This window comes from Grosmannia clavigera (genome assembly GCF_000143105.1).
Source record: "Grosmannia clavigera kw1407 unplaced genomic scaffold GCSC_173, whole genome shotgun sequence".
NCBI lineage: Eukaryota > Fungi > Ascomycota > Sordariomycetes > Ophiostomatales > Ophiostomataceae > Leptographium > Leptographium clavigerum.
In genome coordinates, this window is record NW_014040765.1 from 1,573,213 (window position 1) to 1,588,717 (window position 15,505).

Consider the following 15,505-nt stretch of genomic DNA (forward strand, 5'->3'; position numbering starts at 1 on the left):
ACGGTACTACTCTGGTATCCATGTCAGCATATGCGCATCTTGTCCTTATAATTGACTGGCCCTATCTGCACTATTGTAGTCAACTGCAAGGGGCAGAAGGTAAAACATCTTTGTCGAGCCTCTGTATGAGGATTTGCCCTGGCCACCCGTTGGCCTCGAAAGCCTCCATCCGCTTGAATCCTTGAGACTCGTAGTATCGAACTAAACCCCCGCTTCCACCCGCATAACAGTCGACTCGAAGTAGGGCTACGCCAGCCTCGCGAGCCAGTGCTCTCGCTTTGTCCAATAGAAGAGTGCCGATTCCTCTGCCGCTAGAAGCCCGATCTGTCACGAGGAACTGAATTTACAGCTCTGGTTCGGTCGCTGCATGGACGTATGAATTCGCTTGGCCAACCGTCAAGGCCCCAACCACGCCATCAATTATGGAAAGGTCCGCGCCTTCTTCAGAGTTGTCTGTGGAGTTGTATGGGCTTTCAGTCAACAAGTTGGTATCTACCGCAATCCACGTCCCGCCTGATTCTTCTTTCTCTGTTGCCTGCTTGATCCTGGCAGGATTGTCCGACTGTCTTTTAGTACCCCATTGTCCAGCTTGCCCTTTCTTCACGAGCCAAGTCGTTGCGATGTCCATGAGCCGTAATATCGCAGGAACATCTTTAATAGTTCCTGGGCGTAAACTTACGCCGTGGTAAATGCTTTCGTAGAAACTGTTAGTTTTTCTCTATTAAGCCCAAGTTGTTCCAGTTATCCAGCAAACCTCTGCGGCATCGTATGTATGCCAATAAACGAACATTTTTTTACGTTCTTCAATTGTCGTGACGACGGCGACATAGGACGAAAGGAGAAGAAGGCAAGATAAAATAGGCACCAGCATTCTAACTTACGCCAAAGTTGAAAACGTGTGTATTCGACTGAGTCTCTTAACTAGATAAGAGGAGGGGTCAACGTACCCCTCCTCCGCCCCCCCCCCCCCCTTGTACCTTTTTAAATTCGAGGCCCGACACAAGCTTAAGTATTATCAGGTCTAGTCCACTTAATGGTCTTCGTAGTATTGTAAGGGTTGCGGACACGCAAAACTTCTACCACAGCTTTAGATCTGTCAAGCTCTAGAATGGAGCGCACTGTGACCATTCTGACTAATGTCAGCGGGGCGCACTCCCATTAATCAGAAAAATAAAGGTGGAGAATAGCCCCAGTGAACTCTGCTCCATGGAAGGCGCACCATGTACTCCTTTCTAGCTAAATACATCACGCAGATCACTAGCCACAAGACCGACGCCCTATACAGTGCACCCTTCCCCTGCCTTAACAGCTAGTTGTGTCAAGATCTATAATACCACCCTTTCGCTGTTATATAGCCTGTCGTGACAATCTTCGATCTTTCTGTTAATGAAAGCACTGCCATCTGATGATAAGTTGATCCGAAGCACCGCCATTCGTTCATCCCACACAACAATTCAAGTCCTCCACAAAATAACAACCAGCTAAAGAAAGAAAAGCAGGAAGCAGTCCCTTTCACCTACCGTTTCACTGTCACTTTCTTTCACATGCTGGAATTCTCCTTGCTGTATTCTAGCTGTTCAAACCAGCCATGGCGTTTATACACGGACGACTGTGTTGGGCGTGCCAAAAAGGAAGGTACGAGGGAGGGCAAAGGAGGGATATCAACTACCCCTCCTCTGGTGCCTCTCTCCAGTAGAAAACTTAGATGAATCAATCCCCCTTTTACGAAAGCCGTCGAGGCCGTTTTTCCTAGAGTTTTCCGTGGTGGTTGATCAGTTGGTTGTTCACTGGCGATCCAGGCAGGGATCGAGGGCTATTTCTCCTGCTAAAGCACCCCTTTCTTTCCGTTACTTTATTTTCGACCAAAAAACCTACATTTGAGACCCGAAAAGATCGATGAAAACCCCTTCGAATGACAGCGATTGACCGGCATATAAGAGAACACGCACTGCAGGAATACATTGAGGAAGAGAGGACGCGTCTGGGGCAGCTGCAATACTGGGCAGACGTGCTAGCTAGACTGGAGGAAAGCTTTTAAGAGATAAGTAAGAAAGAGAGATCGAGAAGTAATCTAACAGAGGATACTGTGACGAGTGAATCAGAAGACCGAGTGAAGACGAAGATGTCGGACTTCCGGGGCACATTTGCAGGAGGCAGAGGGGAGGACCCTGACGAATATCTGGAGGATATTGACAATTACGTTGTTAGGATGTGTGAGGGACAGAGTGAAGTGATTAAAGAACAGACACGAAAGGTTTGTTTCCGTGTCGGGCTTCAAGGGCCGGCCAGAGAGGAATGGTTGTTCAACTGCTTCCAAAGATTAAGGCAGGCTTAAAAGCCAAGTAGGTTAAGACTATCGCCGATTTAGAACGCGATTACCTGCTAAAGAAAGGCCAAGAAAATGGCCTAAATCTGCTCTTACTAAAGCTGGCAGAGCTTTAGGCTAGTCTCGATCTTACGCAGGAAATCAGCTAGATTCCCCGCAAGCAATGGCGGGAGGGTTTGTTAGATATTACATTAGCCGACTATAACAAAGCCTTAGGGAAAAACGAAAAGAAGGAGTGTTTTAGTTTAGCCAATGTCTTTTACAGCCACTGATCGGAGATCTAGGATTGATTGTAGAGGACTCTTGCTTGCTTCGCATTGAAATCCAAAATGACGAGTTTACATCGACGGCATTTTGCATGTAGTACTCCGTACTAGGTAAGAAAAAGCTAGGATACATGGTGCACCTTCTACGTCGCACCCTCACGCCAATCAGGGCAGAATGGCCCTTGTTTGCTAGAAGATCTATATTGTGGCGAGTTCCCGTGTTAAACATGCAGCCCAGGCTTTTCTAATTGGCCGGCGTTGTGCTCTGTATGAAGCTCCGTACTCCGTACTCCGTGATGATATGCAGCTCACAGGTACGGAGTACGAATCTAGACTTCACAAAGCCGTCCGAATGCGGTTAGTGTGAAAGCCAACTGCTGGCTGAAAGGCATCATTCGGAGCAGGTAAATGTGCGCATGATCAATGTTTAGGCAACGGGCTTCAAGCTACGTGGCAACTCCTACAAACAGTCTCACATATTGATCTAGGCTTGACAATAATTGGCCACTGGTAGGAATGGGGCTGTGATGCACTGCGATGCAATGCAATGCGATGCGATTTCAGCGCAACAGTGAGTTGCTGTAAACCTAATCGAGACAGTCCTGTGATGCTTCCATGTAGCCAAGCCAAAAACGAAAGAAGTGGCGGTGTGTGATATTCACTTGAAGTAAGTATTTAATTCCTTCAACTTCCATGTAAAATCGAAAACCCCAAACATCAAGCAGCCAACTTCTCCAATCCCGACACAACATACATCAATCTGTACCATCCCAGTCAAATACGCTTACGTTGTCACCATGGTGGTATGTTGAAAACTGGATTTGCTCAACGAGAAATTGGCTAAATGGAGTACGATAGGACCTCAAAAATATTGATGGCAACCAAATTGTGTCCAACAAGGGCTACTGGTATAAAATATCTCTTGCCGATGGAAGCGAGCTTGGCCTCGGCGACATCTACCAAGGGAACTATCCTAGCGGGAAGCCGCCCCCGAATGGGAGAACTCTGGTCAAGGTCGTGCCCGCAGGACAAGGAATGGTCTTTGCCTACCAACGATTCGACGGCGACAACAGGTCGAATCAAGGCTGGCCAATCGGAGACAAGGGCTATCTTCGAGGCCTTCAAGTCACTCCTGAGGGAGGCGAAATCGTCAAAAACATAAGCTTGTCTTGGGAACCGGCCAAGCTTTGTTTGTACGACGACAATACGAACTATGGTATTGTGGCAGAGCAACTTCCAGGCAACAGGGCTGCACTGTACGCTTACGACCAGGACGGGACTGTTTGCGGGCTAAGGGTTGTACCAGGGGGTAACGTCATCGCCCACAAAAGCACTCATGCACTCGCTCTTGATTGTCAGATAGTGAAGGTTGGAACAAATAGGTCTACTGGTGCATGGTAACGGCATACACAGTGACAATTTTGCAATTTTTGGGTATAGGGGCAGAGTGGAAGAAAGGCAGTTAGGCTTTCACATTGACAAGACCGGATCAAAGTCCGAGGATTTTCAGTCACGATAGTTGTGGAAAGGTTTGGGGCTGCGCTTTTCATACTCCCGCTAGCAAATGAAAACAAATGAAAAACGATGCTTAGAAACGACTGAAGCTAGATGTATCGGGTCTGTATTACTGACTGTGTGCTTTTTCTGTTCTGTCTCTTTGAGAAATATCGTAATTTTCAGTCGTAACTCTAGCTGCCACTGCGGAGTAAGTCATACAATTACGCATTTGTTTTATCTTAAAAGTGTCCTTTTTGGGGAAAAATGCGAGGTACTTCTAAAGCTGTGAGCTGAGCGGTTAGCCAACACATTATAAGGCTACTCTAGACACGCAAAGCTCTACGGATCGGGCCGGTAATCGATAAGGCAACGTCATGGTGACGGATGTGCTGAGCGCCGTGTATCTGTGAGTCTGTTGTGTTTGCCTGCCTGAGTCTTTATGCTTTGATTTCGAAAATTGGTGGGCCGATTCTCAGTGTCTTGAGCCAGAATGTAAGGTACTTTTAGCAGTTGCTTTTACCTGGCAAACCTGTTGACACTTTAAGACAAGGACAATATGCCATGAAGCTCCACTGCTTGATTCTTGTCTATATTTTCTTCTTCAAGGCTATCCGCAAGACTTCCAAGGTAATGGCCGCTGCACCAGTTTCGCCGGTACGGTTTATAATGATATGACTCTCCTCGATATTCTCCCCATGAAAAAGTACACAACCCCAAACAATACTGCCTCTGAAACACCCGCACATATTGTCGATGAGAAGACCCGGCCACCATCAAAGAAAACACTCCCCCACCAATGACTGCCAGGACTTGGCACATGTTCAAAAGACCCAAGTATCCGAAGAAGAAACGATTCGCAACCCAATCCCTTGCGACTAAAGAGAAATAGGTGTTTTGCATGGCTTGCGTCTCCGAGTTGAGAACGAATGCATCCATGATACAAATACCACGCTTTTTGTTCACGTAATTCTGAATAGAGTTACCAGATCTCTCGTCTGATCTCTCCGTGACTGGCATTTTTATGGCCTTGCATGACAGCATTTCAGACAGAATAGAGGCGTCCGATGTCGACAAAGCGCTAATTGATTCGTCTGCCTCTTCTCCAGTTGCTTCTAGCTCTTTTGCGAAGCCAATTCGTGCATCTGAGTAGTTTGTTATACGGGTGTAAAATCCGGGATCCAACGGCTGAACAGTCAACACCTTTACAGACTTCCCATCTGACTGGCAGGAGGCGGAACGTATGCGGATGGTGTTATTCGATATGGACTTCGATGGTAAGTATACAACTTCCAAGCTATTGCCTCCCAATCCTTCGTGGCGGTCGTAGATAGTGTAGTCGTCCAAGTTGTATTTGCGCTTCAGCTGGCAACCCATCGCCAGTCCACCGAAGCCGCCACCTATTATGATCACTGTTGAATAAGGGGTGAACGCCATTGTATGGTTGCAATGCTATGGTTTTCGGAGTTCGATTTACTGCTGCTTCATGAATAGAGACTGTGACCAGGTCTGTTTCCTCGAGACAATTCAGGTGTATAAGAAAACACCGTACACATCGATTGAAGAGCCTGAATTACCTTACTTATAAGATCGGAAACGGCTGCTCTGACAATCACACGGGTAACACGCTACGTTTTACTCACACACCCCTCCCCTCTCTCAGCCCTGATGACCCGACCCCTGTCACAAAATACAAATATACGCTCAGAACGGGTAGGCGTTTAAAATGAAGCTAATATACGATGATGTAGTACTACTGTGTACCTGCTACGCAATGTTTTTGGCGGCGTGATATAGCCGAATATGTAGAATTGGTGGACTCTTGTTGCTAAGATATGGGCGTCCTCACAGTTCTTTTTATAGTACAATGTCTAGACCGACCATCTGTATGACTTTTTATCGTTGCAATTGACCGAGACCTTCAGCTACCGAAAGTGATTGCACTTCCTAATTAGAGACGAAACGCCATGCTGAGAGACGGCCCGCAGTTAACAGCCCCCTTTCTCAGACATGAAAACTAGTTCCTATTAACACTATCAAAAGTCTCACGTCGTATACGAATTATTTGAAAATTGGGTCTTCATAGCCGGGTGTAGCTGTACACCGCACACCGTTGAGAATCACGGGAATAAAGATGTATGTGATATAAGCGGAATCCCCCCCCCCGGCGGCAAAGGCGGCACAAAATATGTAGGAGGCAAAGACAAAAGTCCGCAAAGGCATCCCGTGTCACTGCCTTGTTTAGGGGCCGCTAGCCAGGAAGACGAATTCAGTGCACCAAATACCGGCACTACGGCGGCGGTGGCCTAGGCTTACTGCTTATACGGACGCCGCCTAGGAGGAGTACCGACGGCATCGATATTAGACAGGCCAGGATGGGCAGGCATGCGTAGGCTAAAGCTCAAACGGCCAGGATGCAGACTGTCCGGGATAAGATCTGCAGACAAGACAAGAGGGAAAAAGGGAGGTGTCAGATAAGCTTATGACATGGAGGCGACCGGAGGGCAGACTATGCTGTTTATCAAATCCAACATGAAAAGCTTTGTCATCAATACGTGTTGTTGGTCCCGTGTCGTCTACGATATACAGGTCGGTACAGTTAGTGAATTCCGGGTCCCATCGAGTGTGCGTCATCGTAGAGATGCACACTCGATGCTGCGGAAGGTGCTCCGGGAAGACGAATACCAGAGTCCGGGCTTCCTGATAAGTCTTCTCTTATGTCGAGGCCATACGAAAACACCGCCATCGTCGTTATACTAAGTGCTGCCATCGAGCTAGTCAAGTCTTTCACATACACATCGTGCGCGGTATGAAAGCCTGGCGCAGTGTATAGTGAAGCTTTATACCCAGTTCCTTGATATCATCAGACAATTCCACTGCTAGCGGGGCAACTGTCTGTATATCGGATCACTTCATCTCCTTGTCATTTGACAGTCTCAGATTATCTGTGCCCGAACAGAGGCACGACCTAGTACTACGATATACAGAGTATGTTCATGCCTTCGTCTATTACACTTGTCTAATCCGGGAAGGGTAGGCATATTTTGTCATGAGATTCATAGTGAGCCCTGCGAAATACCCGCTCTCTACTTTGATAAATCAATCCTCTTACTCCGTACTCCACAGACTTCGGAAAGTTTCATTATCCTTAGTGGTCTTTGTCATTTTGCTTGATAACTCAAAGCACACTACAATCGGTCCCGCTACGGTAGAGGGTCTTTATGCTACATAGTAGTATTAACCAGCTGATGAACATGGCGGCATTGGATGTGGATCAACATGCAAACGACATTAAAAGGACACGCCTGCTGCAAGAGCCCAGCTTGCCCGTTATGCCTCTGACCTTCTAGCTTTACTGACTGATCTGAGGAACTGGGTAAATGAAGTCAGGTCATCTCCCGAGCCGTGATTCGCGGCTCTCTGTAGCCTACACATCAAGACAGTCTGTTAGATCAGTTACAACACCAAATAGATATTGTAGTAGGTGTCTTCAAAATCTGCACGATCTAATTTACTAATACTCGAAAAAAACTACAAATGGTCTCACAATTCACAAACATCATACAAACGTCCCTGCCTATCATGGCAACTCTGACCGCAGTGTATATAGCTGGTCTGGCGGTGATGGCAGCTCTGCCGTTGGTGCTGGTGTCACCGGTGCCTCATACATTGGTGCCGGTGTAGGATACTTTGTCCCTGACATGTCGGCCATCAGCTCTGGCTTGTCCGTATGTGGGTCCATGGGCGCTTGTGTATATTGCACAGCTCCAGGACCTAGCTTCTTATGTTTATTGTATCTCCGGTAGAAGAGATAGGCAAGTCCGCCGAGCAGTGCGAGTCCGCCCACGACAGACCCGATAGCAATGCCGGCTACGGCGCCCTTGCTTAGTCCTGTCGTAGGAGCATGGGTGAGAGAAGAGGTGGCAGACAAGCTAGACGAGGAAGTCGGAAATATGGAGGTTGCTGAAGACGAGAAGTCTGTGTTTGTGGTGATGCGGTCGGTGGCTTGCACCATCAGCTGAAACAGGGGAGCTTCGAGGGTTAGGGCGGTGATTGAGGTCGTTAAGGCCGACCCGCTGTCGACGATCGTGACACTTATGGGGACGGTGGCAGATCCAGTGGTGACAATGAAGCCGGAGGAGCATTGAAGTGTGGGAAAGGAGCTTGCCGTGGCAATGCTAACGCAGGTTTGGGCGACCTCATAGGAACGATCGAAACGGCACGTGTAGCCACTACAGAGGGAAATCGGTCAGTCAATCGGCCTGTGTGTACGTAGCTACAATGATGAATTTCGAGAATCAGCGTACGTAGGACAGCAGCCGATGGCAGTCTCGGACGGCGCAGGCGAGAACATGAAGCCGAAGCCGCCGTCGACGCTGCCGGTGGCTCTGCAGGCAGTCTGGTAGCCAGTAGGACAGATCAGGCCGGGCGAGTAGAAGCCCCAGCCAACCAGAGCGGCGGGCGTGGCCACGTCGAGGTTGCTCCGGGGCGGCCAGCAATTGGCATTGTCCTGCATGCCGATCGTGTTGGCCGAATTATCGCTGCACGTCTGGGCCTGGTAACCATAGTCGCAAGTGGCACAGTCGCGACCGACGAGCGAGCAGGATGACGGCGGGCGAAAGGTCGTCGTGAGAGGCCCGAGATTTGTGCGAGACGCGGTCGTCATGACGGCTGCCGAGGACAGAGGCGGCTGTCAGGACAGCTGCTTTCCAGGTTAACTAGACGTGCAACTGAAAGAATATGGAGAAGACTCGTGAGCAAACTAGCAAAGGGCAGACGGCCGAAGGGAAAGCCAAATATCTGGTGAAGTAATTCTTATGCCTGCATGGGACACTAGTTCAGGCTACGGAGTATATGTCGTAAGATACAATTCTGATGCGACGGGCACCCTTGCAGACCCTGTACTCGTACGCCGCATAGCCTATGTATCAACGAGTGGGGGGTATATTAGGATACTTTTACTCAGGTTCCACCTTTCCGTCTCAACTTTCCGAGAAGCGTGATCTGATTGTGGGAAAAGACTTGCTATCTGCGTGTCAGGGCGATCCTGCCCAAAATAGATATGAGCATACAAACTACGTCGTACCGCCAGCTTAATCAAGATAGCTCAGTAACTTCTGGTGCGATACAAGCAGCTGGACCTTTTGCATGCTAGAATTGCAACACGGGCGGCAGCTAGAGAACGTGATTTTCTACATGCCACATACCGCTATAATACGACTCACAGCATGCTCCATGGAGCCGTTAAGGGCTTACGTGAGATTTAGATAGGCACGAGCTGCCAAGGCGGTTACCTTGTTTCCATTCCATATCGCCCCAGCCTATGGCAGTAGGTGTTTGTAATTTTTCTACCCCACACAACCTGCTAGTGCTGTAGGGTGGTGCCGAAGGATTGGATGAAGTTATTCTTACTTCAGGGGCGGGGGTGCAAGGTGGCCTGCGCCACAGCATCGTGCATGGACTCGGCTGGGTACGGAGTAGTTTTTCTCCTTGCTGACGAAACCCACTTAGTTGCGGCCGTGGATCAGACTTTTTATGCTTGTCCAAAAGCCAAGCCTAATGGCGGCCGCTACTATGTACGCTGCGTGCGCCGAACAAACGCCGCCTAAAAAAGCACAATCTGCTTATTAAAACTTCGTATTTATTCGCGTCTATATTCGGCGCACGCAGCGTGTGTATACTCCGTAGCGACCGCCAAGCCTGATCTGTGTACACTGTACTCCGTACACACAGGCAACTCACTATATATTTTCCGGCTCCCCAAACGTGCACAAATTTTACGTGTCGACTCCAATGTGCCCGATCTACGCACGTGATGTTCGCCGTCCGTAGGTCGGCCGAACACTTTTCATCAGCATTACCTAACAGCGGGTCAGCAAATGTGGTGGGGCCAATCAGGGCGCAAAAAGGACACGACCGGCCGAATGGCGGAAGTACGGATTTACAAACCAAAACGGCAGGCGGTACAAAAGCGCTAGATCGTAGCTTACCAAAGAGGCTGTGTAGAGAGAAGAGGACAGCCGTATTAAAAGCGTCTCAGTCCGTCTTCTCTCTCTCTTCTGCCAATGCGTCTATCTCTCCGAGTACCGGCCATTCTCGTGACGGCAGCGGGCGCAGCATTGCTAGCATACAAGGCACGGCGGTTTGTGCCGACGACGACGACCGTGAGCGCGTTTCTGTCGACGAGCAGCTGGACGGCAAACGTGAACAGAATCAACGAAACGGACAAGTTCAGCATGGCACGGGCAGCCGTGGTGGCGCTCTCGCATGGTGGCGGGCCGATGCCGGTGCTGGGGGACCCAGACTCTCAGGCGCTGGCGGGGAGTATGCGGACGCGGGTGCCGGCGATTCTGGGGCTGGAAGACGCCGCTCGACGGCCACGAGCGATCGTGCTGGTAACGGCGCACTGGTCAACGACGAAGCCGACCATTTCGGCGGGACCGATGCACAAGCTGCTGTACGACTACGGCGGCTTCCCCGAAGAGGCGTACAGTCTGCGCTACGATGCGCCTGGGTCGCCCGAGGTGGCCGGTCGCGTGGCTGAGCTGCTGCGTGGCGCTGGCTTCGACCCGCAGCTTGACCTGACCCGTGGCTGGGACCATGGCGTGTTCGTGCCGCTGCTGCTGGTGCGCCCACAGGCCGACATCCCCGTCGTCCAGCTGAGTGTGCTGCGCAGCGAGGACCCGGCCCAGCACTTTGCCATGGGTCGCGCCTTGGCTGCCCTCCGCGACGAGAACATTGCCATTGTCGGGTCCGGCTTTGCCAGCTTCCACAACCTCCGCCTCATGTTCAGCGGCCTCACCCACGATCCTACCCTCCACGCTCGCCTATCTGTGTGGAACGACGCCGTGTCAGCTGCGGCCGCCGTCCCCGACGCCGGCGAGCGTGACGCCCGCTTTCGCCAGTGGCGCACTTGGCCCGACTCCTACATCGCCCACCCCAACGGTGGCGCCGAGCACTTCTTGCCGCTCATCGTCTGCGCCGGCGCTGCTGGCGACGTCGCCGCAAAGTCCTACGCCGATGACTATCTTGGCCTGAACATCCACTCGTACTACTGGGACTGAGATAAGAGTAGAGGGGAACTATCTCCACTTCAACGCAATTAAAATGTTTCTGCAGTCAGGAGTTGTGTTTAGCGCTTATGTGTTTGATCTAAAACGTGGCTCAGAAAGAAGATGTAAGCCTTGAGGCAAGATAGCCTAGGCCATATACTTCACTCACCATTTAATCATCGGTTTCACGCTCTTGGAAATGTCTGACAAAGAATGCCATAGATGGTTCAGCGCTAAGCTGTGATCGGGCTTCGATCCTTACTATAGACTCATTCTAACAAAGTATGAAACTCCATGTCCATGGTGAAATCGTTGTCTGGCAAATCCAGGGGGCGGGAAAGGTCATGCCATCGTTAAAAAGCCGATTCTCAGTTATAAGAGAAACTAACACAAAGTATCGCAAGGCAGCCGCCTTTGTGCAGGAGGGTCATTCAAAACGAGACAGACTGGACAGACGAACTGGGGGTTGCGTAGATCGTGTGATGCACGCAACATGGCCGATACATTTGTGGTTGATTTAAGGTTAAAATAAATTGGATGCTAAAAACTCCTGGTGGAGTACTCCCACTATATTGCCCTTCAAATTTACGCGGTGTATAATTTGGCAGCAAATGCTTGACGCATGTAAAATACGAAGTATTAGTACAAAGGCTCAACTTAACGCCCTAATAAAGGACAACACTATATCCTACACTACTACGGAGTACTAACGCTTAGCTTGACTATTAGATAGAGCAAAACCTAGAAACCTGCTGCTAACTAGCGACGCCTATGCGCTGGCGACCGATTTAGAGGCCACCATACCGACTTACGGCAGTTGTTTAAAGCAAAACCATCTCACCTTATACATTAATACTCTTACGGTATACGAGATCAAATTCTATTTGAGACCCTGTAATGTTTCTGTCGATACAATACTGCGATCCGATAGATGCGCTTCAGAGAGAGAACGTATCTTCAGTGCGATTATTTGCAGCACACCAATTAGTAATGCTTTTGAACTCCTCAATGTTCTTCCGTTCGAATTTAACACATTACGAAACTTTGACGAACCTCTATTCGTACACACTTTGTTGCTGCTATATCAGGGCGCATATTTAACTACTTGTTATCATGGAAGGTGCCAAAGAGGGTGAAGGAACACATTATTGAGTTCCCGTGCCAGGTGTCTGATATTGTGAGCTTTGTCTTCTGCTAAAACTACTGAATGGTAATAGTCATGGACTAAAAATAATTGTAGAACTTAGGGTGCGAGAGTCTACAGGCAAGGCGCACAGACGAGTACCCAATGCGTCATGGTATCCTCTGCAGTCCAAAAAACAGAATAACGTTTGTTCCATTTTTATCTGTTTGACGTTTAGCCTATACTTGCGAGGTCTAGTATGATGAGATCGTGTCTGCCCTTACATCTTCTTTATCTCAGAATCACAGTACCGGGGCTTTATTCCACCACACCTTTTTGCTACTCCATCACTTTTGCAATCGTCCTTTCGATTCATCCAATGCAACCGAGATAAAACAACTACACTTTATGCTTGATACGACAGCTACCGCTTTGTCTCTTATTACGTGTCAAGATGCCTCCTATCTTGTCGAAAGAAAAAATCTACGTCCGAATGTCTGTCTAACATCTAACCATAAGGCTAAGAATTCGCCAGATTATCGACTATTTTCGTCCGGGAAGGTATTAATGGCCAAATACATCATTTTATATACAAAGCCTTTATATTAGTCTAGCCCAGACAGAGTTGCCTAGCTAGTCAGTCAATTTTCAACGCATCCGATTTGTAGACCCTGAACTGGCTTACAAGGCCGTTTAGTACAATGTGGTGTCGATGGATGAGATGGTACCAGCGACGACAACGCTTCCATTGATGGCCAAAGCAAGGGCTGTTCGTTAACACAAAGTGGACGACACAATAATTCAGAAGAGGAAACTTACCACCGCTGGTCGACAGGTAGAGGGTGGACTCGTCGACAGACCGGCGGCCAAACTTGGCAGCGGTGACGCCCGCAAGGATGGTGGAGGTGTTGCTGCCAGCAATAGCGTATGCGGGAGTGGAGGCGGAGTTGTCGAGGTAGGCGACGCTGAGGGTGTCCATCTGGTTCTGGCAGATGAAAGCGACGCCGTCGCTGCGGATGAAGAAGTCGTCAGCCTTGGGCACACCGGTGACGGCAATGGCAGAGCTGCCGATCGGGTTGGCGCCGGCGTCGATGGCGATGCGTGCGAGGAAGCCAGCGGCCGTATTGGTCCAGTAGAGACAGCCGTCATGGATCTTGATCCCGTTGGAGCCCAGGTTGGTCGGCGGGTGGGAAGCGTAGTCAAACTTCATCAGGGGGTCGCTGATCACGACGCTATAGTTGGCCGTGGCCGTGTCGATCTTGTAGATCTCGCCAGCGTAGACGTCCGATACGAGGATGTAGCTGTCATCCAGCACGGCCATGCCGTTGAGGAAGTCGGCCTCGGGGACGTCGACGAGCTTGCGGACGGTCGCGTTGGTCGTGACGACACCGTCGCTGCCGATGACAAAGGCGCGCATGTCCACCTCGAAGATGGAGTTGATCCCGCTCTGCTTAACAAAGTCGTCGTCGATAAAGGCAGACGTAATGACGTAAAATACGTCGGTTGTCATCTCGGCAATGCCCAGACAGCCCTTGTACGCGCTTGCATCCCAGGCATAAACCAGCGTGGCAGCGCCCGTGGCCGGGTCGATCTGGTAGACGGCGGGCGCCTCCAGACGCGAGACAAGGATCTCGCCGCTGGCGCGCACGGCCAGGTTCTCGGCCCAGCTGGGAAAGGAAAATGTCGTCAGCACGGACACGTTTGCCGCCGGCGGGCTGCTCTTGCTCACGGCGGCCAGCGTGGTCGAGGCGACGGCGGCCAGGCCAAGAAGACCGGAGAGGAGTTGCATGGTATGAGAGGTGGGCCAACGGAAGAGCGTGAGGGAGGACTGGGGGAGAAGGAGGGTGGGTGCGGGTGTGGGAGAGGGTGACGAGGAGGGGCGGAGAGCGAGGAATGAAAATGGAAACGGAGAATAAAGCACACAATCCAAGTCAGCAGGTCGGCAGAAAAGAGGGTGTGTGAGACTGAAGTAGTCCCGGAATGCGTCGGTAGAAAAAGTGAGAGATAAACGGAACGCTCGCGTAGACGACTACGATAACTGTCACGGCTCCAATATTGCCATTATTAGCACGCTTCTTAAGCCATTGATAACATGGTCCTCGGTACAGGGTATGTACAGAGTACGAGTACTGAAAACCCATTCTGAATCGCTACAGTCCTATTGTTGTGGAGCCTGACCTGTCTCACAGGACGCGGAAATTGAACCTGACATGGCTGAAGAGTTCGAACTCGGACCAGACGCTTACTTTGTATGGAGTAATGCTCTATTCCGTACAAAGTAAGTCACACTACATTACGAACAGAATCCGGCAGGCGCCGAAGACGTGGGCCACACCGGATTGCTCACAATGACGATTGGGCAAATCGACTGCTGCATGGGGTCCAAGATGTGTATTATTGGCACGAAGAAAAAGACGCAGAAAGAATGAGGGAGCGGGGGCTAAATACCCTGGCCGGCCATGCGAATATGGCCTGTTCCCGATTGACGTTGCGTTTGATGTCCTGCAGGACTGGGTAGCCTTGTCTGCAAGGAGAAGCTGCATCTGCAGAAAGACGGTCCAAGCGAGCTTTCAATTGGCCTCGGCTCGGCCGCGCAGCGTCGCATCCTCCGAATTCCGTCGTTCGGCCGTGCAGGGTTGCAGTGCAGGCCGTGTCTGCATTCCCCACAAGTGCCTGGCATACTATTATGGACGGACTACGACGTCGTATATACATTGTATGGCGAGCAGAGCGGGATTTCCGGCTAGGTCGTTCTCCTCCATGTAACAGCCCTTGTCTCTTCTGGGCAGCTCCAGACTCAGCATCCGGCAGCGTTACATCGATCAGACGGGCCCGTTTCCCGCCCTGTCCGAGCTTCTGGCCCCAAGCGAGAAGGGAACGTATTCAAAAAAAAGGGACGAGAGAGGATTTGTCAATCTCGGACCCCCGGGCCTTCACAGGCCGTTTCCCCGGAGTGCGCATCGCTCTGGGCCTCTAAAGCCATGCTATAGGACAGGCGCGTACTATGGAGTGTGTACTCGTACTTGTAATATTAGGACAATGGCCCAGGATGGATTGCGGGTTGCAGTGACCCACCGTGGCGTTTCTTTTTTGTGCATGCTCAACTCCGTAACAGGCCGTGTCTCGTGGTCGGCACGCCCACGTTTTTGCATGCATCGTTTGGAGACGACGTGGACAAGTACATAGTATGGATCTAATGTGTTGGTCGACTGGTGAAATAAGACACATGTCCTTCCTTTATGGG

General features: G+C 50.3%; 4 protein-coding genes across 4 annotated transcripts; 2 read left to right on the forward strand and 2 right to left on the reverse strand.

Moving 5' to 3' along the window:
* Window positions 1-3,389: 3,389 nt before the first annotated feature.
* On the forward strand, window positions 3,390-3,993 carry CMQ_7689 (uncharacterized protein; the record flags this gene model as incomplete). Its single annotated transcript, XM_014314694.1, has 2 exons — window positions 3,390-3,395; window positions 3,451-3,993. The coding sequence occupies 2 exons, from the start codon at window positions 3,390-3,392 to the stop codon at window positions 3,991-3,993; spliced, it is 549 nt and encodes a 182-aa protein (XP_014170169.1).
* Window positions 3,994-7,666: 3,673 nt separating this feature from the next.
* Window positions 7,667-8,752, reverse strand: CMQ_7734 (uncharacterized protein; the record flags this gene model as incomplete). Its single annotated transcript, XM_014314739.1, has 2 exons — window positions 7,667-8,318; window positions 8,394-8,752. 2 exons carry the CDS (start codon window positions 8,750-8,752, stop codon window positions 7,667-7,669), a joined length of 1,011 nt encoding a protein of 336 aa, XP_014170214.1.
* Window positions 8,753-10,151: 1,399 nt separating this feature from the next.
* Window positions 10,152-11,150, forward strand: CMQ_7627 (extradiol ring-cleavage class 3 subunit b; the record flags this gene model as incomplete). Its single annotated transcript, XM_014314632.1, has 1 exon — window positions 10,152-11,150. One exon carries the CDS (start codon window positions 10,152-10,154, stop codon window positions 11,148-11,150), a length of 999 nt encoding a protein of 332 aa, XP_014170107.1.
* A 1,804-nt stretch (window positions 11,151-12,954) lies between these two features.
* On the reverse strand, window positions 12,955-14,050 carry CMQ_7256 (uncharacterized protein; the record flags this gene model as incomplete). Its single annotated transcript, XM_014314261.1, has 2 exons — window positions 12,955-13,028; window positions 13,081-14,050. 2 exons carry the CDS (start codon window positions 14,048-14,050, stop codon window positions 12,955-12,957), a joined length of 1,044 nt encoding a protein of 347 aa, XP_014169736.1.
* Between the last annotated feature and the right edge of the window lie 1,455 nt (window positions 14,051-15,505).